Source organism: Rhinolophus sinicus, chromosome 2 (assembly GCF_057876585.1).
Source record: "Rhinolophus sinicus isolate RSI-liver-muscle chromosome 2, RSI-T2T, whole genome shotgun sequence".
Taxonomy (NCBI): Eukaryota; Metazoa; Chordata; class Mammalia; order Chiroptera; family Rhinolophidae; genus Rhinolophus; species Rhinolophus sinicus.
Window position 1 is genome coordinate 109,555,006 of NC_142502.1, and position 27,589 is coordinate 109,582,594.

At 39.7% G+C, this 27,589-nt stretch overlaps 1 protein-coding gene across 1 annotated transcript; it reads left to right on the forward strand.

The window, feature by feature from the left end:
- The first annotated feature begins 16,202 nt into the window (after positions 1 to 16,202).
- ZSCAN23 (zinc finger and SCAN domain containing 23) lies at positions 16,203 to 27,444 on the forward strand. The gene is given in 4 exon segments (XM_088795916.1): positions 16,203 to 19,904; positions 21,454 to 21,938; positions 22,192 to 22,339; positions 22,680 to 27,444. Coding segments are annotated over 3 exon segments (1,146 nt in total). The 5' UTR covers positions 16,203 to 19,904; positions 21,454 to 21,530; the 3' UTR covers positions 23,270 to 27,444.
- The last annotated feature ends 145 nt before the right edge of the window (positions 27,445 to 27,589 follow it).

The window sequence follows — 27,589 nt, forward strand, 5'->3', positions numbered from 1 at the left end:
TTTATCAATCCGTTGAGACTTTGCTTCCCAACGATTGTTGTCAGTTTGGCTCAAATAAACTCTTTTAAGTTTTCTCTTAGGCTGAATGTTTTCTCGTTGACATGATTTGGCAGAGTGGGCAGGATTCCAAAGAAGCCCACCCAGGACTACCCTGCAGACCTGAATTCCAAGCTAGGTACCAGCAGGAGCAAATTGTGCCCCACCAGCTCCCTGCTTCCAATTGGGTGAACTTGGGTGAGCTTTTTTTTTGGAATTCCAGACCTCACTGTTTTAAGGGAGGAGGCCCTGACTTTATTTGAGCTGTTTCTTTTCTTTTTTTTTCATTCTTTTTTATTTTATTTTATTAAATTTATTGGGGTGACAATTGTTAGTAAAATTACATATACTTCAGGTGCACAATTCTGCATTACATCATCTATAAATCCCATTGTGTGTTCATCACCCAGAGTCAGTTCTCCTTCCATGACCATATATTCCATCCCCTTACCCTCATCTCCCACCCCCCACCCCCCGCCCCCCTTACTCTCTGGCAACCACCAAACTATTGTCTGTGTCTATGAGTTTCTGTTTCTCATTTGTTTGTCTTGTTCTTTTGTTGTTTTTGGTTTATATACCACATATCAGTGAAATCACATGGTTCTCTGCTTTTTCTGTCTGACTTGTTTCGCTCAGGATTACTCTCTCAAGATCCATCCATGTTGTCACAAGTGTTCCTATATCATCTTTTCTTACTGCCGAATAGTATTCCATTGTGCATATATACCACAACTTCTTTATCCATTCATCTATCGAAGGACATTTTGGTTGTTTCCGTGTCTTGGCCACCGTAAACAAAGCTGCAGTGAACATTGGAGCACACGTGTCTTTATCTCTAAATGTTTTCAGAATTTTTGGGTAGATACCCAGGAGAGGGATTGCTGGGTCATATGGCAATTCTATTTGTAATTATTTGAGGAACCTCCACACTGCCTTCCATAACGGCTGCACCAGTTTGCATTCCCACCAACAGTGTATAAGGGTTCCTTTTTCTCCACAGCCTCTCCAACATTTGTTACTATTTGTCTTGTTGATGATAGCCATTCTGACTGGGGTGAGGTGATATCTCATTGTGGTTTTGATTTGCATTTCTCTGATGATTAGTGATGTTGAGCATTTTTTCATATGTCTATTTGCCATTTGTATGTCCTCTTTGGAGAAATGTCTCTTCAAGTAGTCTGCCCATTTTTCAATTGGGTTGTTTGTTTTTTTGTTGTTGAGTTGCATGAGTTCCTTGTATATTCTGGATACTAGCCCCTTATCGGAGGCACTGTTTGCAAAAATCTTCTCCCATTCAGTTGGTGGCCTCTTTATTTTGTCAATGGTTTCTTTTGCTGTGCAGAAGCTTTTAAGTTTCATATAGTCCCATTCGTTTATTTTAGTTTTTACTTCCATTGCCTTTGGATTCAAGTTCATAAAATGCTCTTTGAACCCAAGGTCCATAAGTTTAGTACCTATGTTTTCTTCTATGCAGTTTATTGTGTCAGGTCTTATGCTTAAGTCTTTGATCCATTTTGAATTAACTTTGGTACATGGTGACAAATAGCAGTCCAGTTTCATTCTTTTGCACGTGGCTATCCAATTCTCCCAGCACCATTTATTGAAGAGGCTGTCTTTGCTCCATTGTATGTTTTTAGCTTCTTTGTCAAAAATGATCTGTCCATATTTATGTGGTTTTATTTCTGGGTTCTCAATTCTATTCCATTGGTCGATGTGTCTGTTTTTCTGCCAATACCATGCTGTTTTGATTATTGTAGCCCTGTAGTACAAGCCAAAGTCAAGAAGTGTGATACCTCCATTATTGTTCTTTTTTCTTAAGATTGCTTTGGCTATTCGGGGTCTTTTGTGGTTCCAAACAAATCTGATGATTTTTTGTTCTATTTCTTTAAAATATGCCATTGGGATTTTGATGGGGATTGCATTGAATCTGTATATTGCTTTGGGTAATATGGCCATTTTAACTATGTTGATTCTTCCAATCCATGAGCACGGAATGCCTTTCCATTTCTTTGTGTCTTCTTCAATTTCTTTCAAAAATGTCTTATAGTTTTCAGCATATAGGTCTTTCACGTCCTTGGTTAAGTTTATTCCTAGGTATTTTATTCTTTTTGCTGCAATGGCAAAAGGAATTGTTTTTTGTATATCTTTTCCTGATATTTCATTGTTAGTATATAGGAAGGCAATGGACTTTTGTGCGTTGATTTTGTAGCCAGCAACTTTACTGTATTCGTTGATTATTTCTAATAGCTTTTTGGTGGTGTCTTTAGGGATTTCTATACATAGCATCATGTCATCTGCAAAGAGTGACAATTTAACTTCTTCATTCCCAATTTGGATGCCTTTTATTTCTTTCTGTTGCCTGATTGCTCTGGCAAGGACTTCCAACACGATGTTGAAAAGCAGAGGTGATAGGGGACATCCCTGTCGTGCTCCTGAACGTAGAGCAAAGGGCTTCAGTTTTTCTCCATTAATTATGAGATTAGCAGAGGGCTTGTCATATATGGCCTTTATTATGTTATTTTCCTTCTATACCCATTTTATTAAGTGTTTTAATCATAAATGGATGTTGTATCTTGTCAAATGCTTTTTCTGCATCAATTGATATAATCATATGATTTTTGTCCTTTATTTTGTTTATGTGATGTATCACATTGATGGATTTTCGTATGTTGAACCATCCTTGTGGCCCGGGGATGAACCCCACTTGGTCGTGATGAATAATCTTGTTAATGCATTGTTGTATTCGATTTGCTAGAATTTTATTTAGGATTTTTGCATCGGTATTCATTAGAGATATTGGTCTGTAGTTTTCTTTTTTTGTGCTGTCCTTACCAGGTTTTGGTATCAGGGTAATGTTGGCCTCATAAAATGAGTTAGGGAGTACTGTCTCTTCTTCAATTTTTTTGAAGAGTTTGTGCAGAATTGGTATTAGATCCTCTTTGAAGGTTTGTTAGAATTCACTAGTGAAGCCATCTGGTCCCGGACTTTTGCTTTTGGGAAGGTTTTGGATGACTGATTCAATTTCGTTACTGGTGATCGGTCTGTTTAGATTTTCCAGTTCTTCATGGTTCAGCCTTGGAAGGCTATATGTTTCTAAGAACTTGTCCATTTCTTCTAGGTTGCTGAATTTGGTGGCATATAGTCCTTCATAGTATTCTTGGATGATCCTTTGTATTTCTGTGGTGTCCTTGATAACTTCCCCTTTTACGTTTCTGATTTTGTTAATCAGTGTCTTCTCTCTTTTTATCTTAGTAAGTCTAGCCAAGGGTTTGTCAATTTTGTTAATCTTCTCAAAGAACCAGCTCTTTGTCATATTAATTTTTTCTATTGTCTTTTTGTTCTCTATTTCATTTAGTTCTGTTCTAATTTTTATTATTTCCTTTCTTCTGCTGACCTTGGGTTTTACTTGTTCTTCTTTTTCTAGTTCTTTAATGTGTAACATGAGGTTATTTATTTGGGAGTTTTCTTGTTTCTTGAGATAGGCCTGTAATGAGATAAGTTTCCCTCTTAAAACTGCTTTCGCTGCATCCCCAAAATTTTGGTAGGATGTATTTTCATTGTCATTTGTTTCTATGTATCTTTTGATCTCTCCTCTAATTTCTTCTTTGACCCAGTCCTTCTTTAAAAGTATGTTGTTTAGTCTCCATGTATTTGTGTTTTTTCTCGCTTTCTTTTTACAGTTGATATCCAATTTCAAAGCCTTGTGATCAGAGAATATGCATGGTATGATTTCAATCTTCTTAAATTTGTTGAGAGTGATTTTATGTCCCAATATATGGTCTATCCTTGAGAATGTTCCATGTACACTAGAAAAGAATGTATAGTCTGATGTTTTAGGATGAAGTGCTCTATAAATGTCAATTATGTCCATTTCATCTAATGTGTCATTTAGGGCTACTATTTCGTTATTTATTTTCTGTTTGGATGATCTATCCATAGCTGTCAATGATGTATGTAAGTCCCCTAGTATAATTGTGTTTTGGTCAATTTCTCCCTTTAGTTCTGTTAGTAGTTGCTTGGTGTATTTCGGTGCTCCCTGATTGGGGGCATAAATATTGATGACTGTTATGTCTTCTTGTTGTACAGTCCCCTTCACCATTATGAAATGTCCATCTTTGTCTCTTGTTATCTTTTTCACCTTGAAGTCTGTTTCATCTGATATCATTATGGCTACACCTGATTTTCTCTGGGTACCATTTGCTTGGAGTGTCAATTTCCACCCTTTCACTTTGAGTCTATGCTTGTCCTTGTAGCTGAGATGTGTCTTGGAGACAGCATATGGTTGGGTTTAGTTTTTTGATCCAATCTGCTACTCTGTGCCTTTTTATTGGTGAGTTCAGTCCATTTACATTTAGGGTGATTATTGATATGTGAGGATTTCCTGTCGTTCTATCTTTAGTTTTCTGGTAAGGCTGTGTCTCCATTGTTTCTTTGCCTTTTTGTTGTTGTCTATTATTTCTGTGTGGTGGTATTCTATGATGTTTTCCTCTGTTTCTTCTTGTATTTCAGTATATATTTCAATTCTGGATTTATTTTGAGTGGTTTCCCCTTCAGCACGCTTACTTTCTCCATTCCCATATTCCGGTTAAGGCCTTTACTCTCCCCCTTTTTGAGTTTTGGTTGCCACAAATTGTCCCTGTTGATGGTGGTCGAATAGCCTCCTTTAGTATTTCTTGTAGTGCAGGTCGTGTATTAGAAAATTCCCTCAGCTTCTCTATGTCTGGAAAGGTCTTTATTCCTCCTTCATATCTAAAGGATATCTTTGCTGGATATATTATTCTTGGCTCATGATTTCTCTCTTTCTTTTTTTTGTTTTTTAATAACAAATGTTGGAGAGGCTGTGGATTTCTCTCTTTCAATAGTTTGAATATTTGGTTGCACTCCCTCCTGGCTTGTAGAGTTTCTACTGAAAAATCTGATGATAATCTAATGGGCTTTCCTTTTTAAGTTACCGTCTTCTTTTCCCTGGCTGCCTTGAGGATTCTTTCTTTGTCGTTGATTTTAGACAGCTTCAATACAATGTGCCTTGGAGAAGGCCTGTTGGGATTGAGGTAACTAGGTGTTCTATTTGCTTCTTGGATTCGAGGGTCCAGTTCTGTCCACAAATTTGGGAAGTTCTCATCGACAATTTGTTTGAATATATTCTCTGTTCCCTTCTCTCTTTCTTCTCCTTCTGGTATGCCCATTATTCTTATATTGCTCTTTCTGATGGAGTCAGAAAGTTCTTGTAGAGTTCTTTCATTTCTTTTACCTCTCAAGTCTCTCACTTCTTCCATCTGTGTCATTTCCAGGTTTCTATCTTCGATGTCACTGATTCTTTGCTCCATCTGGTCAACTCTACTACCTAAGCTGGTTATTTCATTCTTTATTTCTTCTATTGAGTTCTTAATCTCCAGAAATTCTATTTGGTTCTTTTTTAAAATTTCAATCCCTTTCGTAAAATGCTCATGCTGTTCTTTGATTGAGTTTCTGAGTTCATTTAACTGCCTATCTGTGTTTTCTTGTATCTCGTTGAGTTTTTTCAGAACTGCAATCTTGAATTCTCTGTCATTTATGTCACATATTTCTGTATCTTTAACTGCCTTCTCTGGAGATTTTTCACTTTCTTTGTGAGCTATCTTGTTGCCTTGGTTATTCATGGAGATTACTGGTTTACTATTTCTCTTCCTAGACATCTACAGGAGTGACTTCTGCAACAGGTTGATAGAAAGCGGTCTTTCTTTTGTTTGCCAGTACTTGTTGGTAGAACGTTTTACTTTTTCTCCGACTGCAGGATTTTTTTTTTTTTCCTCTCTCACAAGGTAGTGCTATGTTTTCTCTGCACTATTCCAGCTTCTCACACACTGGGGGGATTCCCTGGGAGACGGGCTTCTCCTCTGTTAATAGTTCGTCTAGGTCACAGGGCGCAGTGTCCCGGTGGGTATGCGGAGAGCTTTTGATGTTCCAAAGCTCTTCCAGCTCCTTATTCAAAGCCCGTATGTTTCAGCTGTTCTGTTTACTCCTGCAGGGATCCGCCCAGATAGGTGGGGTCAGGGGCGGGGTGAGTTGTGAGAGGTGGCCCAGAGCAATGGCGGCGACCACCACCACAGCCGGTCCTGCTTCCACAGCTCCCTCCCCTTTGCCAGAACTAGTTGGGCTGCGGATCTGTGTCTGCGGTCCACAGTTCTCAAAACAGCAAATTTTCTGTTGTTTTGATCTGACACTGCTACTGTTTCGCTTCTAGCACCGGGCAGGTGGGGGCGGGGCGAGCTCTGGGAGGGTAGGGAGGGGGCGGCTAGTCTCAATGCCTAAGGCTTCCGTTCTCTGCTCTGCAGTGATGGCTTAAACCACCATTTTCAGCCTTTTTCCCTCAGTCTTCTCTCCGAGGTCTCTGCCGTTAGCTTTGGGTTCAGCCGTGTTATATGCTGTCCCCTCAGACCTTTGGAGCCCTGTTGGTGCCCTAGCAGTCCGAGCTCCTCCCTCTCCTGCAGCTGCGGTAGTTCCGTTAAGCAGCGAGCTCGGCGCACTGAGCTAGGTCTGTGTCCAGTGCCCTAACGGCTCCGTCTCAGCACACTTCTCCGTTTCCTCCTCCCCCCACTCGCACGAATCTCCCACCTGTAGGTGATTTCAGTTGGTAGTGGGCCTCTTCGTCTTGCCCGTTTGCTGTGCAGGGAGTCCTTTGTGGAGTTTTTGTTGTTCGATTCTTTGTAAATTCCAGGGGAGCTTTACAAAGGCTCACCTCACGCCGCCATTTTCCTGGAAATCCTATAGTTTTTCAATTTGTTGTAAATTCCAGGGGAGATTTCCAGAGGCTCATCTCATGCTGTCATTTTGATGACTGAGATAGGTTATCACTTTATGAGGGTTGTAAATGTCTAACTATTACATTGTTTTGTACACCTGTAACTAATTAAAACATACAAACAAATAAATAAATATTCAGTCACTGTTAAAAAACAAAAATGCGCACAGGATCTAAACAGACACTTCTCCCAAGGAGACGTACAAACATCCAATAGATGCATGAAGAAATGCTCAACTTCACTTGCTATTAGAGAAATGCAAATCAAAACCGCAATGAGATATCATCTCACACCTGTTAAATGGCTATTATCAACAACACAAATGATAACAAATGTTGGAGAGGCTGTGGATAAAAAGGAACCCTCATACACAGCTGGTGGGAATGTAAATTGGTACAGACACTATGGAAAACAGTATGGAGGTTCCTCATTAAATTAAGAATAGAGTTACCATATGATCCAGCAATCCCTCTCCTGGGTACCTACTCAAAAAATCTGAAAAAATTTATCCATAAAGATTTATGTACCCCAATGTTCACTGCAGCATTATTTACAGTGGCCACCTAGAGTGTATGTAATATTCATACCAATTTTTAGATCATAACTTCAGGGGAACTAAAAAGATAACTAAAAGCTCTGCACAGCAAGAGAAACCATTAACAAACAAAGAGGCAACCAACTGAATGGGAGAAGATATTTGCAAACAACACCTCTGATAAGAGGCTGATATCCAAAATATATAAAGAACTCATACAACTCAACAACAAACAAACAATTCCATTAAAAACATTTATCCATAGCTATAACCAATAGATACAACATATATATATATATATATATATATATATATATATATATATGACAATAACCAATAGATAATCAATAGATGATTGGATAAAGAAGATGTAGTCTGACAATTAAGTTTGCTAACTGGTTGCAAGATGTTGCTAACCTTTTTCGATATCTGAGGGATTATTTGTTATGTATTTGTGTCAACTGGACAAATAGTTACCCAAGTTTACTATTTGGAAGTGCTGAAAAGGCTGCATTAAAAAGTTAGATGACCTGAACTTTTCCCCAACAATTCATGGCTCTTGCATCTTACAAGACACTGTCTGTGAGGGAGTTTTTCATCAGTAAACAAATAACTGTATTGGAACACCCTCTCTACTCACCTGATATGCCCCCCAATGACTTCTTTATTTACCCAAAGATAAAGGAAATATTGAAAGGAAGACATTTTGCTCCGAGCTCGCTGCTTCCCAGAACTACCGCAGCTGCGGGAGATCGGACTGCTAGGGCTCCGCCAGGGCTCCACAGGGCTGAGGGGACAGCATATAACACGGCTGAACCCAATGCTCACGGCAGAGACCTTGGAGAAAAGACTGAGGGAAAAAGGCTGAAAACGGTAGTTTAAGCCCGCACTGCCGAGCAGAGAACGGAGCCTTAGGCACTGAGACTAGCCGCCCCCTCCCTCCCCTCCCAGAGCTCGCCCCGCCCCCACCTGCCCGGTGCTAGAAGCGAAACTGTAGCAGTGTCAGATCAAAACGACAGAAAATTTGCTGTTTTGAGAATTGTGGACCGCAAACACAAATTCACAGCCCAACTAGTTCCAGCAAAGGGGAGAGAGCTGTGGAAGCAGGACCGGCTGTGGTGGTGGTCGCCGCCATTGCTCTGGGCCACCTCTCACAACTCACCCCGCCCCTGACCCCACCTATCTGGGCGGATCCCTGCACGAGTAAACAGAACTGCTGAAAAATACGGGCTCTGAATCAGGAGCTGGAAGAGCTTTGGAACATCAAAAGCTCTCCGCATACCCACCGGGACACTGCGCCCTGTGACCTAGATGAACTATTAACAGAGGAGAAGCCCGTCTCCCAGGGAATCCCCCCATTGTGTGAGAAGTTGGAATAGTGCAGAGAAAACATAGCAATACTGTGTGGGAGAAGAAAAATAAGTTGCAGTTGGAGAAATAATAAAACATTCTACCAACAAGTACTGGCAAACAAAAGAAAGACCGCTTTCTATCAACCTGTTGCAGAAGTCACTCCTGTAGATGTCTAGGAAGAGAAATAGTAAACCAGTAATCTCCATGAATAACCAAGGCAACAAGATAGCTCACAAAGAAAGTGAAAAATCTCCAGAGAAGGCAGTTAAAGATACAGAAATATGTGACGTAAATGACAGAGAATTCAAGATTGCAGTTCTGAAAAAACTCAACAAGATACAAGAAAACACAGATAGGCAGTTAAATGAACTCAGAAACTCAATCAAAGAACAGCATGAGCATTTTACGAAAGGGATTGAAATTTTAAAAAAGAACCAAATAGAATTTCTGGAGATTAAGAACTCAATAGAAGAAATAAAGAATGAAATAACCAGCTTAGGTAGTAGAGTTGACCAGATGGAGCAAAGAATCAGTGACATCGAAGATAGAAACCTGGAAATGACACAGATAGAAGAAGTGAGAGACTTGAGACTTAAAAGAAATGAAAGAACTCTACAAGAACTTTCTGACTCCATCAGAAAGAGCAATATAAGAATAATGGGCATACCAGAAGGAGAAGAAAGAGAGAAGGGAACAGAGAATATATTCAAACAAATTGTCGATGAGAACTTCCCAAATTTGTGGACAGAACTGGACCCTCGAATCCAAGAAGCAAATAGAACACCTAGTTACCTCAATCCCAACAGGCCTTCTCCAAGGCACATTGTATTGAAGCTGTCTAAAATCAACGACAAAGAAAGAATCCTCAAGGCAGCCAGGGAAAAGAAGACGGTAACTTACAAAGGAAAGCCCATTAGATTATCATCAGATTTTTCAGCAGAAACTCTACAAGCCAGGAGGGAGTGGAACCAAATATTCAAACTATTGAAAGAGAGAAATCATGAGCCAAGAATAATACATCCAGCAAAGATATCCTTTAAATATGAAGGAGGAATAAAGACCTTTCCAGACATACAGAAGCTGAGGGAATTTTCTAATACACGACCTGCACTACAAGAAATGCTAAAGGAGGCTATTCGACCACCATCAACAGGGACAATTTGTGGCAAGCACAACTCAAAAAGGGGGAGAGTAAAGGCCTGAACCGGAATATGGGAATGGAGAAAGTAAGCGTGCTGAAGAAAATGGAATACTCTAAATATCAAACTTTCTTTTACATAAACTTAAGGGTAACCACTCAAAATAAATCCAGAATAGAAATATATACTGAAATAAAAGAAGAAACAGAGGGAAACATCATAGAATACCACCACACAGAAATAATAGACAACAACAAAAAGGCAAAGAAACAATGGAGACACAACCTTACCAGAAAACTAAGAATAGAATGACAGGAAATCCTCACATATCAATAATCACCCTAAATGTAAATGGACTGAACTCACCAATAAAAAGGCACAGAGTAGCAGATTGGATCAAAAAACTAAACCCAACCATATGCTGTCTCCAAGAGACACATCTCAGCTACAAGGACAAGCATAGACTCAAAGTGAAAGGATGGAAATTGACACTCCAAGCAAATGGTACCCAGAGAAAATCAGGTGTAGCCATAATGATATCAGATGAAACAGACTTCAAGGTGAAAAAGATAACAAGAGACAAAGATGGACATTTCATAATGGTGAAGGGGACTGTACAACAAGAAGACATAACAGTCATCAATATTTATGCCCCCAATCAGGGAGCACCGAAATACACCAAGCAACTACTAACAGAACTAAAGGGAGAAATTGACCAAAACACAATTATACTAGGGGACTTAAATACATCATTGACAGCTATGGATAGATCATCCAAACAGAAAATAAATAACGAAATAGTAGCCCTAAATGACACATTAGATGAAATGGACATAATTGACATTTATTCAGCACTTCATCCTAAAACATCAGACTATACATTCTTTTCTAGTGTACACGGAACATTCTCAAGGATAGACCATATATTGGGACATAAAATCAGTCTCAACAAATTTAAGAAGATTGAAATCATACCATGCATATTCTCTGATCACAAGGCTTTGAAATTGGATATCCACTGTAAAAAGAAAGCGGGAAAAAACACAAATACATGGAGACTAAACAACATACTTTTAAAGAAGGACTGGGTCAAAGAAGAAATTAGAGGAGAGATCAAAAGATACATAGAAACAAATGACAATGAAAATACATCCTACCAAAATTTCTGGGATGCAGCGAAAGCAGTTTTAAGAGGGAAATTTATCTCATTACAGGCCTATCTCAAGAAACAAGAAAACTCCCAAATAAATAACCTCATGTTACACCTTAAAGAACTAGAAAAAGAAGAACAAGTAAAACCCAAGGTCAGCAGAAGAAAGGAAATAATAAAAATTAGAGCAGAAGTAAATGAAATAGAGAACAAGAAGACAATAGAAAAAATTAATATGACAAAGAGCTGGTTCTTTGAGAAGGTTAACAATATTGACAAACCCTTGGCTAGACTTACTAAGATAAAAAGAGAGAAGACACTGATTAACAAAATCAGAAACGTAAAAGGGGAAGTTATCACGGACACCACAGAAATACAAAGGATCATCCAAGAATACTATGAAGGACTATATGCCACCAAATTCAACAACCTAGAAGAAATGGACAAGTTCTTAGAAACATATAGCCTTCCAAGGCTGAACCATGAAGAACTGGATAATCTAAACAGACCGATCACCAGTAACGAAATTGAATCAGTCATCCAAAACCTTCCCAAAAGCAAAAGTCCGGGACCAGATGGCTTCACTAGTGAATTCTACCAAACCTTCAAAGAGGATCTAATACCAATTCTGCACAAACTCTTCCAAAAAATTGAGGAAGAGACAGTACTCCCTAACTCCTTTTATGAGGCCAACATTACCTTGATACCAAAACCTGGTAAGGACAGCACAAAAAAAGAAAACTACAGATCAATATCTCTAATGAATACCGATGCAAAAATCCTAAATAAAATTCTAGCAAATCGAATACAACAATGCATTAAAAAGATTATTCATCACAACCAAGTGGGGTTCATCCCCGGGGCACAAGGATGGTTCAACATTCGCAAATCCATCAATGTGATACATCACATAAACAAAATAAAGGACAAAAATCATATGATTATATCAATTGATGCAGAAAAAGCATTTGACAAGATACAACATCCATTTATGATTAAAACACTTAATAAAATGGGTATAGAAGGAAAATACCTTAACATAATAAAGGCCATATATGACAAGCCCTCTGCTAATCTCATAATTAATGGAGAAAAACTGAAGCCCTTTGCTCTACGTTCAGGAACACGACCGGGATGTCCCCTATCACCTCTGCTTTTCAACATCGTGTTGGAAGTCCTTGCCAGAGCAATCAGGCAAGAGAAAGAAATAAAAGGCATCCAAATTGGGAATGAAGAAGTTAAATTATCACTCTTTGCAGATGACATGATGCTATATATAGAAAACCCCAAAGACTCCACCAAAAAGCTACTAGAAACAATCAACGAATACAGTAAAGTTGCTGGCTACAAAATCAACGCACAAAATTCCATTGCCTTCCTATATACTAACAATGAAATGTCAGAAAAAGAAATCCAAAAAACAATTCCTTTTGCAATTGCAGCAAAAAGAATAAAATACCTAGGAATAAACTTAACCAAGGATGTGAAAGACATATATGCTGAAAACTATAAGACATTTTTGAAAGAAATTGAAGAACACACAAAGAAATGGAAAGACATTCCGTGCTCATGGATTGGAAGAATCAACATAGTTAAAATGGCCATATTACCCAAAGCAATATACAGATTCAATGCAATCCCCATCAAAATCCCAATGGCATATTTTAAAGAAATAGAACAAAAAATCATCAGATTTGTTTGGAACCACAAAAGACCCCGAATAGCCAATTGGATAGCCACGTGCAAAAGAATGAAACTGGACTGCTATTTGTCACCATGTACCAAAGTTAATTCAAAATGGATCAAAGACTTAAGTATAAGACCTGACACAATAAACTGCATAGAAGAAAACATAGGTACTAAACTTATGGACCTTGGGTTCAAAGAGCATTTTATGAACTTGACTCCAAAGGCTTTGGAAGTAAAAGCTGAAATAAACGAATGGGACTATATGAAACTTAAAAGCTTCTGCACAGCAAAAGAAACCATTGACAAAATAAAGAGGCCACCAACTGAATGGGAGAAGATTTTTGCAAACAGTGCCTCCGATAAGGGGCTAGTATCCAGAATATACAAGGAACTCATGCAACTCAACAACAAAAAAACAAACAACCCAATTGAAAAATGGACAGAGGAGTTGAAGAGACATTTCTCCAAAGAGGACATACAAATGACAAATAGACATATGAAAACATGCTCAACATCACTAATCATCAGAGAAATGCAAATCAAAACCACAATGAGATATCACCTCACCCCAGTCAGAATGGCTATCATCAACAAGACAAATAATAACAAATGTTGGAGAGGCTGTGGAGAAAAAGGAACCCTCATACACTGTTGGTGGGAATGCAGACTGGTGCAGCCATTATGGAAGGCAGTGTGGAGGTTTCTCAAAGAATTACAAATAGAATTGCCATATGACCCAGCAATCCCTCTTCTGGGTATCTACCCAAAAAATCTGAAAACATTTAGAGATAAAGACACGTGTGCTCCAATGTTCATTGCAGCTTTGTTTACAGTGGCCAAGACATGGAAACAACCAAAATGTCCTTCGATAGATGAATGGATAAAGAAGTTGTGGTATATATACACAATGGAATACTATTCGGCAGTAAGAAAAGATGATATAGGAACATTTGTGACAACATGGATGGATCTTGAGAGAGTAATGCTGAGCGAAACAAGTCAGACAGAAAAAGCAGAGAACCATGTGATTTCACTGATATGTGGTATATAAACCAAAAACAACAAAAGAACAAGACAAACAAATGAGAAACAGAAACTCATAGACACAGACAATAGTTTAGTGGGTGCCAGAGGGTAAGGGGGGCAGGGGTGGGGGGTGGGAGATGAGGGTAAGGGGGATCGAATATATGGTGATGGAAGGAGAACTGACTCTGGGTGATGAACACACAATGGGATTTATAGATGATGTAATACAGAATTGTACACCTGAAATCTATGTAATTTTACTAACAATTGTCACCCCAATAAATTTAATGAAAAAAAAAAAGAAAAGAAAAGAAAGGAAGACATTTTGATGACATTCAGGACATGAAGGGTAATATGATGACAGCCCTTATGGCTATTCCAGAAAAAGAGTTCCAGAATTGCTTTAAAGGGTGGATTGGGTGCTGGCATTGGTGCATAGCTTACCAAAGGGAGTACTTAGAAGGTGACTGTAGTGATATTCAGCAATGAGGTATGTAGCACTTTTTCTGGGATGAGTTCCTGAACTTAACTGTCAGACCTCTGTATATACATAATGGAATACTACTTGGCCATAAGAAAAGATGAAATACTGCCATTTGCGACAACATAGATGGATCTTGATATTATGCTAAGCAAAATAAGTCAGGCAGAAGAAGTCAAGAACCCTATACTTTCACTCACATGTGGGATATAAAACAACAAAGGAACAAGACAAACAAAGAAACAAAAATTCATAGACACAGTTTAGTGGGTACCAGAGGATAAGGGGGAGGGTTAGTAGAAGACTGTAAAGGGGGTCAAATATATGGTGATGGAAGAAGAACTGCCTCTGGGTGGTGAGCACACAATGTGATATATAGATGATGTATTATAGAAATGTACACTTGAAACCTATATAATTTTACTAACCATTGTCACTCCAATAAATAAAAAATTTTGAAATGATGAAAATACACTCTCTTCTGAATGATGTTTTTAAACAATTTGAGATATCTTTATGTTCTTTTAATAATGATGAAATTAAGATAGGGTTGTTGCCAACATTTTTATTACCTAAGTAGCCTAAGGAAATTTTAATAAATGAGGATTGTGATATTTCTAAATATGTTTTATTGTGCAAAAAACCAAGAGTCCTTTTGTTGCTAACATCTGCAATATATAGATGATGTATTATAGCATTGGACACTTGAAACCTATATACTTTTACTAACCAATGTCAGCGCAATTTAATAAAAATTATAAAAAGAAATTGAAAAACAAATAGAAACAAATGATCTTAACTGTACATCATGTTTCTTACGTAACTATACAAATAAAATAATGAATTCAAATAAGATTTGTATACAGTGCTCTGACTATATTCCCCTAATTGGATATAATTTAAGAACAAATAAACAAATAAAGCCAACAAAGACAATTTGAACTACATGTAGTAGGTGTATTGTTGCTAGTAATAATTGGTATTGTAATGTTGAAAACTGTTTTGTTTATATTGAAAGGTAGAGCAAATTGTGTGAATATAGTGATACTATTGGGAACAAAGGTTTTCACTGTGGGAGAAAGGAAAAACAAATTGTGGCTGGCGGTCCAATTGAGAAAATGAAAAAAAAAATTCTGTGGTGTTGTATTTGAATTGAAGATTTATTGTAAAATCCTGAAAAAATATGATATATATATATATATATATATATATATATATATATAATTGAATATATATAATTATATAATTCTGGCTTTTAAGTCCACTGATATGGCCTGGAAGCAATGAAAGAGCCAGTACCAACAGGTCTAGTACCAATGACTTTTTTTTCTATTGCCCTAAACCCAGATCTTGCGTTCTGTATACCATTGACCACTAAAAGGAAGCTGAGCTTCATGAAAAAATGGTGGATTCCAGATCTAGGGCAGGAAAAGTATAAAATGAGCCTGAACTATATTGTGCAAGTAAGTATAGTGCACAAAAACTTACTTTGCAGGAAATAGCAACTAATAAATGTAGAAGGAATGTGCCTCAGTGTTTCTCATCTGTTAAATGGGATTAATTGTGCCTAACTTGCAGGGCTGTTTTGGATAATAAATGAGTTAATATGTGTAAAACACTGTTAGCTGTTATTATGGTGGACCCTTAAGCAACGCGGAGGTCAGGTGCGCCCACTTTCCCTGCAGGAGAAAATCCGCGTATAGCTACGCATATTGCTTCTGTTCCCCAAGAGAGTATGCCACTTGGCGCTTCACTACACCTACAGAAGGGATCAGCGAGGCGACCACAGAGGTGCGGAAACCTCCAAGATTACTAGAAGGAACGCGGCCAGACCGCTGTTACCCTGGAGAGCGACTAGGTGTGACGCACTTCCTGCCTTTGTGGTTTATCCTGCCGTGAGCTGCGATTGTCAAGGACTGAGGGGTGCGTTGTGGCTGGCGAGCCCCTGCTCCCACGGAGACCCAGTGAGCTCTGGAGTCCCGCCACCGCGGAGGGCCGGTGCGAGGTCGGGTCCGTGCGCGCCGCCCCTGGCTGGCTGTGGGGAGGAAGCATCCAGGGCTTCTTGGCTCACGCGGGACGGGACGGGAGGGGAGAGGAGGCTGCCCGGTAATCTGAAGGGCCTTGCGAGTTAGAAGGCAGCGTCCTGCCCCACCCCCCACCTCCTCCCCCAGTGTGTTTCAGAGCTCTTCAACCAGCCTGCCCTAGTAACGGTGCCCCTTTGAACTCTTTCTCTCCGAAGCTTAGGATAAGAATAGGTACAGATACCGAGGGATGTCTGTGTTTTCCGACGTCTATCATTCTCTACTAAGGACTTTAGACAGCGAACAAGGATAGCTTTATAATACGCCACAGCCTCCTAGTGTGATTCACATAGTGCAAAGGCTCATCTCATCTGTTGCTTTTATCTTTCAAATGAGTGTTTAAATAGCACGTATGTGCCAGGCAGTCACTGTTCAAAGCACTTTCCAAGTATGAACTTATTTACTTCTCATCACTATATGATATAGGCACCGTTATTTTGTAACCTCCCCCCCGCCCCCCCCCCCGCCCCACTTTTAACATCAAGAAGAAAAAGAGGTTGAGTGACTTGCTTAGGGTCATACAGCTGGTAAGGGGTGTAGTTAGGATTCAGATCTAGGCAGCTGGGCAGTTTGGCTCCAGAGTCTATTTTTTAAACCCTTTGCTGTGGTAATTATGCTTTTTTTCTGTATTAGCTTTACAGCCACAACCCAGGAAATTACTTCTCTCATTTGAATCTGATCCTACTCCTTTTGGACCTCAGTAGTTCTGGGCCTCTAGTTAGGATTTAAGATTAGAGAGAAGTATATGCTCAAAGACATGCATATCTGTCTGCAAATCTGATGAAACAGCCATTTTGTTTGTTTCTGTATACGTTTCCCCACCACTCACCCATGTTGTGCTTTGGGCAATAGAAAAGATTACAGTCTTGGTGCTAAAGGTAGGTATTGATTAAGCCACCTGAACCAAAAAGTGTGTGTTATCTCGTTAAGAGGTGGTTAATTTGCATGTTTATTATGCGCCAAGCTTTGTGCAAAACCCCTTTATATGCATTATCTCATTTAATACTCTACAACTTTGCAAGGAGGTTGTCCTCATTTAATACATGAGGAGATTGAAGCTCAGAAAAATGAATCAAATAACTTGTCCAAGGTCACATTGTTAGTAGGTCAGAATTTACAACTAGATCTGCCTGTCTATGTTGTCTGCTACCTCTTACTACCTTCTACTTAACTCAGACTAATAGGAAAACTATGGGCTATGTTTTGTGTGTGTGTGTGTGTGTGTGTGTGTGTGTGTGTGTGTGATTGCAGATGCATAGACAAGGATACATTCGAATCTAACAGCATCTATTTTTCAGAGTAGAACTTGGTGAGGGAATTATATATTCTGTACTTTCTGAATTTTTTTTTAAATATGAGAAGTAACTGCAAGAGAGATTGTGACTGAGGGTAGAAGTTGGGGCACATGAAATAAGAGCTGGAAGGAGGAAGGGATTGGACTGGAATGGTGGAGGAAAACTTTAGAGAGGATGTGAGATTCGAATCAAGCTGCAGAGACTGGGTAAGGTTTGAATATGTGCAGAAGGCAAGAGCAAGGACATGGAACTAAAGAATAGTGAGAAAAAAAGCCCAGGTGGAGCTGACAGTGTTTGCATGGAATAGAGGAAAACAAGAGTGGGGCCAGAGGTCTGATTGGTCTTGAGCCAGACTTGAGAGTTTGGGAATTCATCCAGTAAGTAAAGGGGAGCCATAGATGGTGACAGCAGTGGAGAGAGTGGGGGAAAGTATTATGATAAAGGTACATTTGCATGGTGTGCTACATAGTCTTCACCTACATGCATTTCTTTGGTAAAGTTCATCCCTCTACAAGAATGATGGTAGATTTAGGGATGTTGAACTTGCTGAGGCCCTAGGAGAAACCAGCTTTAAAATGTAGATGTTTGTTTTTTAAGGTGGGAGAGATTATTACGCTAATTATATAATTGACGTATACAGTGGGGTGGTGATCCTGAATGAGAGATTAATAACTATGTTTGTGACCAGGAGGGCAGGGTTATAAGACACTTGGGAAGCCTTCAGAGACACTGAGTTCAAAGAACTACGATGTGCTGCTGGTGTGAGGCCATGGGTATTCAGGCCACCAGGTAAAAGAAAAATCAGGGAAAGGAAAGCAAAAGGACCCTAGGATATAAAGAGAAATTGATCTTAGTGAAACCGAGTAAAGATTTGAAACACCATATATGAGAAGTGGGCAGAGCTTAAAACTTTAGCTTCATCACCTGTGAACAGAAAACCGTTGACTTGAAACCTAGGTGAATAGGCAACAAATAGGAAAAAGACATTTTTCCAAGGTCCTAAAAGGTTGAAAAAGAGCATGAGTGGCTTTTAACCCTTTGAACCCATGCTAGGTTAATTGAGTAATGTGAAAGCACATATTCTCAATTCACCTATTTGATATCTGCACCCTAAAACTCTAGATCCCTAGAACAAACTCAGCCAACCATCATCTCTTCCCTAGCTTATTGCCGTAACTTTTCTCCCTGGTTTCACTTTTCCCCATGACCTATTATCACAGCAGCCAGTTATTATTAGTTTTCATATTTAATGTAAATAACAATTTGTAACCCCTCTGCTGCAAAACTCTTATGGCTTTCCATGTCTCTTAGAGTACAAGACAGAATACTTGCAATGGCTTTTCATGATCTGACTTCTGTCACTGTCTCTTTTGCTTGCTCTGTCCCAGCACATTATTCAACTAGCTGTTCCTTGAAGAATCCAGGCCATTTCCTACCTCCAAGAACTCAATGTTCCCTTTGCATGTAACAGTCTTTTTCCAGATCATTTTGTACTTGCTCCTCACTTCCTCCAGATCCTGCTCAAATACTGTCTTATCAACAAGGCCTTCTCTGTCTGCCCCACATAAAATAGAAACCTTCCTTCACCCTTTCTATCTTCTTTACCTTTATTTGTCTCTATAGCATTTATTACCACTTGACATATATTTAATTACTGTCTGTCCTCTGTGGACCCCTTCGCTCATCTTGTCCCTTTCTTTCCTCTACATAGAGGAGAGATAGTAGCATAATGGTTGAGACTATGAATTCTGAGGTTAGATTTCCTGGGTTTGAATTGTACTTACTACCTGTGAAACCTTGGGCAAGTGACTCTTTGTGCCTCAGTTTTGTTATCTGTAATAGGATAATAATAATACCTTACTCATAGTTATTTTGAGGATTAAGTGACGTAATATATGTAAAGCACCAGAACAATGCCTGGTATCTTAAAACTACTATAACTGCGAGCTATTATTAATATTGTTATTAGATTGTAAAATGCATGAGACTAGGCACTTTTTTTGTTTGCAGCTTATCCACACTGTCTAGAACAGTACTTGGACTATGGTAAGCTCTGAATAAATATTTGCTAAATGAATGAGTATTGTATGAAAAGTTTTGGCAGAAAAACATAATGTGGTAGTCACAGTGGTAGTGAGTAGGCCCTGAGAAAAACTGGGGGAAAAACATGAACTCAAGGACCCTGTCTTTGCAGGGAAAAACCTGTCTACTCTTCCCGGGGTAGTGACTATAGAAGTCAACCAAGCCAAAGATGTGAGAAATTTGTGAAGAGGATTATATTTGCAGATTACCCAGGAGGATGCTGCCCCGCCCCAGTGTTTTTTTCCTCCTTGACAGGTATAACCAGTAGTAACAATATGAATTTATCTTCTAGTTGTAGTGTGATCCGTGTTCACTTGTAATTTAAATATCCTATTCTTAGCTTTTAAAATTTTGCAATGCCTGCCAATACCTAAGAATAGTGTAGGGTTATTTTTACAGTGAATTACAATGATTTTATTTAAAATTGAAAAACATTTACAGGTTATGATCCCATTATGTGGGTCATGAAATCTATGTGTAGGGCTATGACCAGGGTTTTTGTTTTTTGGGTTTTTTTTTTAAATAGGATTAAAAACAATAGTATATACGGTAGCACATAAAGTAACAATACACAGTGTTCTGTGAAATAATTATTTCAGTTATTTGTGTGTGTATCTTATTCATGCACATTCATTCATATGCACAGGAATGCCTGTTCTGGGCCTTAATATAAGATATTTGTTGCTGACAGTCCTGGTCAAAAAAGTTTGAAAGCCTCTGCCCCAAAATGACGCTTGGAAATCAGTAGATCACATAATTATTTTTCTTACAGAAAATTGCCTTTGTTAATTACTATCCTGGTTAAGATTGTTTATAAGCTTAAAGAAGTCATAGACATTTGTTTTTATTTACACTCATTTTATTTTACATATAGTCACTCACTCTCCATCCTCAAGGAGTTTAAAAAAAAATGATTTCCAAAACATTGAAGGGCAAGAAAGAGCTCAAACTCTACCCCTGTTTTAAAATATTAGAACTAATGTCTTTTAATTTTAAAATTTAATACTTCATTTAATATTTTAATAAAACTTGTAAGAAAAATAACAATAGTGGTAACTTACAGTACTTTGGAGTTTACCAAGCTGCCAGCTTCTTGAGCTCTTTATCCATGGTCTTATTTTATCTTTATATCAACCTAGAAAGATAGGCAAGTTTGGCTTTAGGATTGTTATTTTACAGATTGAGTAGACTAAGCTTCAAAAGGTGAAGCCCAAGCCTTCAGAAGGTGTACCTGGCAGATCATGTCTCAATCCCAGATTTTCACCGGTCCAAACAGATTTATTTCCTCCACACCTCACCTGATTAAAGGAACTCTACCTCTCCTCTCAATTGTGCATTTCCTTTGTTCCTCGTTATGTCTTTTTATCTCCTTTACTTTCTCTCCCTCCTCCATTTTCCTTCCCTTTTTTCCTTGATTCTTATTTGGACCACTTGGGACCAAAGTGCTTGTTTACCTCCATTCAACTAAAAACTTATTATGAGTCTAGTCTCTTGCCATTCAAATGGAAACCTAATATATTCCAGCTGATTTATTTGAGCTGATTTCATTCCGGATGATCAAAATGGTCTCTTCCTTCAATAAAACTGTGTGTGTGGTGGTACGTGTGTGTATGTGTGTTGTGTGGCGGGGAGTTGTTTCTGTTTTCCTTCCTGTATTATCTGCATCAGCATTATTTAGTCCTCATGCGTTCAGTGTTCTTCATTAGACAGGGTGACTGATTTTGGTATAAATACTGCCAGTACATGTCAGCAGGAAAGATTTTTCTACATTTTAATATTTTTTTCTCTGCATATTATTTTTTAGTTTTTGGGATTTCCAGAAGAAAAGATCAAGGGGGAATTATCAAGAATACATTCTTTTTCTGAGTAGTTAAGCCTAAAATGACCACAACCTTGGCCCTTCAGACTCCACAGATGCAGGAGGGACTTCTGTCAGTGAAAGTAAAAGAGCAAGAAGAAGACCGTGTCTGTGGGCAAGAATCTGGCCTGTCAAGAGATAACCCTCATACCAGAGAGTTCTTTGGTAGACGTTTCAGGCAGTTCTGCTATCAGGAGACTCCTGGGCCCCGAGAGGCTCTTCGAAGACTCTGGGAGCTCTGCCATCAGTGGCTGAGGCCTGAGCTGCACACCAAAGAGCAGATCCTGGAGCTGCTGGTGCTGGAGCAGTTTCTGACCATCCTGCCTGAGGAGCTCCAGGCCTGGGTGAGAGACCACCACCCAGTGAGTGGGGAAGAGGCAGTGACTGTTCTGGAGGATTTGGAGAGAGAGCTGGATGAACCAGGAGAGCAGGTGGGAAAATAGGAGAACAGAAGTTTGTACCTATAGGATCAAATATGGGTTTTTAGTGTGGAGAAAGAGGAGGAGGATTTCTTTATGTCTGGTTGTGGGCTCTTAATCTCTGTGGGTTTTTTTTGTTTTGTTTTGTTTTGTGTTTTTTTTTTAACCAGTTTCTTGCTCCTTTTCTTATCCAGTGGCTCTGAGAAGGCCTCCTTGCAATGTTTTCCATGATATTTGATTACCAACTGTCCTTAATTTCCACCAGGTCCCAACCTATGTTCATGAACAGGAAGTGTTTGTGAAGGAGAAAGCAACTCTAGGACCAACCCAGAAATCGTCAGTTGGCCAGATCCAAACCTTGGAAGAGCAGTGTCAATGTAATTTGTGAGAGGTGTGCCTGGTACAAGACATTGGTGAGGATTATTAGCATTTCCTCGGGAAGCCTATCTCAGTCCCTCAGTGTTCATCAATTCAATACATTTATTTAGTGTCAGTACATTTATTTATGTGCCAGGCACTGTGCTAGGTTCTAGGGCTACAGTGATGAGGAAGGTAGACATGGTCCCTACCCTCATGAAGTCTGCAATCTTGTAGGAGACGCAGTTATAATACAGTGCATCTTCTCCCTGAGGTCTGGGTATAATTGCTAGAGTGGGAAAGTCAACAGAAAACATGGTTGCTTGTGTCCTTCCACTCTCTTCCCAGTTTTTTCTTTAGAAACATAACATTCATGTGATCCATTTATTATTTCAGATAATGAGGCTGGGGCTTGGAATGAGCTTTCCAAAGAAATGAAATCTCTTGTGGAATTACCTGGAAAATTAAATGGGGATATTCAGATGCCTGAAAGTGGAGGCACCTGTGACCATGAGGGCAGATTGGAAAGGCAAAGGGTAAGCTCTTCAGTGGAGAGACCCCATATCTGTGGTGAATGTGGAAAAAGCTTCACTCAGAATTCCATCCTTATCGAGCACCAGAGAACACACACAGGTGAGAAGCCCTATGAGTGTGATGTGTGCGGGCGGGCCTTCAGCCAGCGTTCAGGCTTGTTCCAGCACCAGAGACTGCACACCGGGGAGAAGCTCTACCAGTGCAACATTTGTGGCAAAGCCTTCAGCCAGAATGCTGGGCTTTTCCATCATCTCAGGATCCACACTGGGGAAAAACCTTACCAGTGTAATCAGTGCAGTAAGAGCTTTAGTCGACGTTCTGTCCTCATTAAGCATCAGAGAATTCATACTGGAGAAAGACCTTATGAATGTGAAGAATGTGGTAAGAACTTCATTTACCATTGCAACCTCATCCAGCATCGGAAAGTCCATCCTGTGGCAGGATCCCGCTAGCTCCTTGGAACAGGTAGGGCAAACTTTTATGATATCAGATCACAAGGCAAGGTAGCAAGGTTGGTTCTTTCTTTGTTCCTGAGAGAACACTAACGGCTTAATCGTTTAGTATAGGAAGCTCGAAGGGAAGCCAGTGAAAATTTCCTTATTTATTTTTTCAATTTTTTCTTTTAACTTTATTGGGTGACAATGGTTTCAAGTGTACAATTCTGTAATACTTCATCTATATATTGCATTATGTGTTCACAACCCAGAGTCAGTTCTTTTTCCATCATCATATATTTGATCCCGTTTACCCTCTTCTACCATCCCACTCCCCCCTTACCCTTGTAACAACTAAACTGTTGTCTGTGTCTATGACTATTTGTTTTGTTATTTGCTTGTCTTGTTCCTTTGTAGCTTTCAGTTTTAATCCCACATATCAGTGAAATCATATGGTTCTTGACTTTTTTTGTCTGACTTCACTTAGCATAATAATCTCAGGATCCATCTATGTTGTCACAAATGGCAGTATTTCATCTTTTCAAGGCAGATTAGTATTCCATTGTGCGTGCATACCACAGCTTTATCCAATCATCTATGGAAGGATACTTTGGTTGTTTCCATGTTTTGGCCACTGTAAATAATGCTGCAATGAACATTTATGGATAAATGTTTTCAGATTTTTTTGATAGATGCCCAGGAGAGGGATTGCTGGGTCATATGGTAATTCTATTATTAATTATTTTGAGGAATGTCCATACTGTTTTCCATGGTGGCTGTATCAATTTACATTCCCACTAATAGTGTTTGAGGGTTCCTTTTTCTCCACAGCCTCTCCAACACTTGTTATTATTTATGTTGTTGATGATAGCCATTCTAACAGGTGTGAGGTGATACTCATTGTGGTTTTGATCTACCTTTCCCTAATAGCTAGTGAAGTAGAGCATTTCTTCATGCATCTGTTCGACGTTTGTATGTTTTCTTGGGAGAAGTTTCTGTTCGTGTCCTCTCCCCATTTTGTAATTAGATTGTTTGTTTTTTTGTTGCTGAGTTGTATGAGTTCCTTATATATTTTGGATATTAGCCCCTTATCAGAGGTGTTTACAAATATCTTTTCCTATTCGGTTGGTCGCCTCTTTGTTTTGTCAATAGTTTCTTTTGCTATGCAGAAGCTTTTTAATTTGATATAGTCCCATTCATTTATTTTAGCTTTTACTTCTCTTGCCTTTGAGGTCAAACTCATAAAATCCTCTTTGAACCCAAGCTCCATAAGTTTCGTATCTATGCTTTCTTCTCTTCAGTTTATTGTTTCAGGTCTTATATTTAGATCTTTCATCCATTTTGAGTTAATTTTGGTATGTGGTGACAGATAGTAGTCTAGTTTCATTCTTTTGCACGTGACTTTCCAATTCTCCCAGCACCATTTATTGAAGAAGTTTTATTTTCTCCATTGTATGGTTTTGGCTCCTTTGTCGAAAATTATCTGTTCATGTTTATGTGGGTTTCTTTCTGGGTTTTCAGTTCTATTCAATGGGTCTATGTGTCTATTTTACTGTCAATACCATGCTGTTTTGATTATTGTCACCCTGTAGTACAAGCTGAAGTCAGAGAGTGTGATACTGCCAGCCTTATTCTTTTTCTTAGGAATTCACAACAAATTGATCAACTATAATTCCACAAAGGACACCCTGTGCAGCAGATAGGCAAGACGAAGAGACTCACAACTGAAATCATCTAAAGATGAGCAAATTGAGTGAGCGGGGAAGGAGGAAAGGGGGAAGTGTGGAGACATGGGGCTGTGCATGCAGGACGCAGACAGAGCTCGGAGCTCCAAGCTCCCTGCATTCCAGAGCTATCACAGTCACAGGAGAGGGAAGAATTCGGACTGCTAGTGCTCCACTTATGGCCCACAGTCCCGACTGAGGGGTCAGCCTATAAAACAGCTGAACCCAACACTTGTGGTAGAGACCACGGGGCAAAGACTGAGGGAAGAAGGGTGAAAACGGTGGTTTTAAGACCTCACTGCCAAGCAGAGGACCGGAGCCTAGCTGACCCCTCCCCAACCTCCCAGAACTCACCCCACCCCCACATGCCCAGTGCTATGAAGCAGAACAGTAGCAGCATCAGATCAAAAGAAGAGACTATTTGCAGTTCTGAGAACTGTGGCTAGCAGCCACGGACTTGCAGCCCAATTAGTTCCAGCAAAGGAGAGAGAGCACTGGGCGTAGGACTGGCTGTGCTACCATGCATTCACTCAGGGCTACCTCTCACAACCCAGCCTGATCCTGTCCCCACCTATCTGGGGAGTAAATGGAGCTGCTGAAACACACAGGCTCTGAAACTGATGCAAGATGAGCTTTGGAACTTCAGAAGCTCTTCATATCCCCCCACGGAGGTAGTGCCCTGTGACCCAGGCTACCTGTTCACGCAGGAGAAGCACACCTTCCAGGGGATACCCCCACCCATGTTGTGTGAGAAGCTGGAGCAGTGCAGAGAATATATAACACTATAGCATGAGAGAGAATAAAAGGCTGCAGTTGGAGAGAAAATATTCTAACAACACCTACTGAAAAGCAAAAGAAACACTGCTTCCTATCAACCTGTTGCAGAACCCTCTCTTGTAGATGCCTAGGAAGGTAAATAATTCATTAATTGACATGAATAACCAAGGTAACAAGACAGATCAGAAAGAAAATGAAAAGTCTCCAGAAAATGAACTTAAACACATGGAAATATGTGACTTAAATGTCAGAGAATTCAAGATTGCAGTTCTTAAAAAATTGAATGAGATGCAAAAAATCACAGACAGGCAGTTTAATGAACTCAGAAACACAATCAAAGAACAACATGTACATGTTACCAAAGAGATTGAAATTTTAAAAAAGAACCAAATAGAATTTCTGGAGTTAAGAACTCAATAAAAGAAATGAAGAATGAAATAGCCAGCCTAGGTAGTAGAGTTGACCAGATGGAGGAAAGGATCAGTGACATCGAAGATAGAAACCTGGAAATGAAACGGATGGAAGAAGAAAGAGACTTGAGACTTAAAAGAAATGAAAAAACCCTACAAGAACTTTCTGACTCCATCAGAAAGAGCAATATAGGAATAATGGTCACACCAGAAGGAGAAGAAAGGGAGAGGGGAACAGAGAGTATATTCAAACAGTCAAAGAGAGCTTCCTAAGCTTGTGGAAATAACTGGATCCTCTGTTGTCACACAACAGCCTAGCCCAGGGATGTCCAAACTGCAGCCCGCAGGCCAACTGCGGCCCGCAATCCGTTTTTAATTGGCCTGCAGCAAATTCCAAAAATATATTTAGTTTACTTAAATAAACCAGGTGAGGCAATACGTACTTCACCTCGAGTGAGTGGCCTGACTGTTTGTGTATTTTACCGCATATGGCCCTTGGTGAAAAATGTTGAAAAAAGTTTCGACACCCCTGGCCTAGCCGATTGTCCCCCGTGTCTTTCCTTAAGGAAAGAAGAGTCTGTGAGACTGTGCATCTCTGGGACTGTATATTTCTCTCTATTTAGTCTCCAAAGGAGGGTTTGCAGCCAATGACGAGTAAGATTCCCCACGGGGGGAGTGGGACAACTCAAGCCAGGTGGAACCCTGTGGAGACCCCCCCGATAAGCTGCCTTAGAAAGATTTGGGAAGGGGCCTTGTCTCCCCTTCCCCCTGCCTGGGAAAAAACACTGCTGACTCTGGTTTTTCCCCTCTCACCTAATTGTGCGAAAAGTCTTTAGAGCGATAAGATCAAGCCCTCTCTGTTCAGCTCTATAAAACAGTCTCAACATGTGATATATGTCCTTTAGTGTGGGGAGCCATGGTTTCTTGCAACCCTGAACCTTGCAGACTGGCTCGGTTTCTGCCCCCATAACATTGCCTCTGCTTTATCTGAGAGGCGCCTAACGGCTGCTGAGGAATGTGGTGGAAACGGCCAGTTCCCAGACACAGAAAACTAAGGGCTTTCTGGACAATTGGTAGGTTCTGTCTCCTTGAGATATTTACTTTTGTGAGTTTCAGTGACCTTGTATCTTCTATGTCAAAGTAAAGTTGAGGCTGGAAAGATTTACTTTCGCTGAGATAATGCATATCTTCTTCGTTTAACTGCACGTACTCAAACTGTATATATTGGTTAGAGATAATAAACTCAGGGCTTCAGCATGACTGAAGACCGGCCGCATTAGCATTTGTGTGTGTCTTTTATTTCATTCCCACTCCCCCGTTCAGGTACTGATCGACTCGTGGCGGCTGGCCCGTCACACTTGGCGCCCGAACAGGGAACTGAATACAGGGGATAACAGTGAGGAACACCGCGTGGCAAGGGCCCAGCT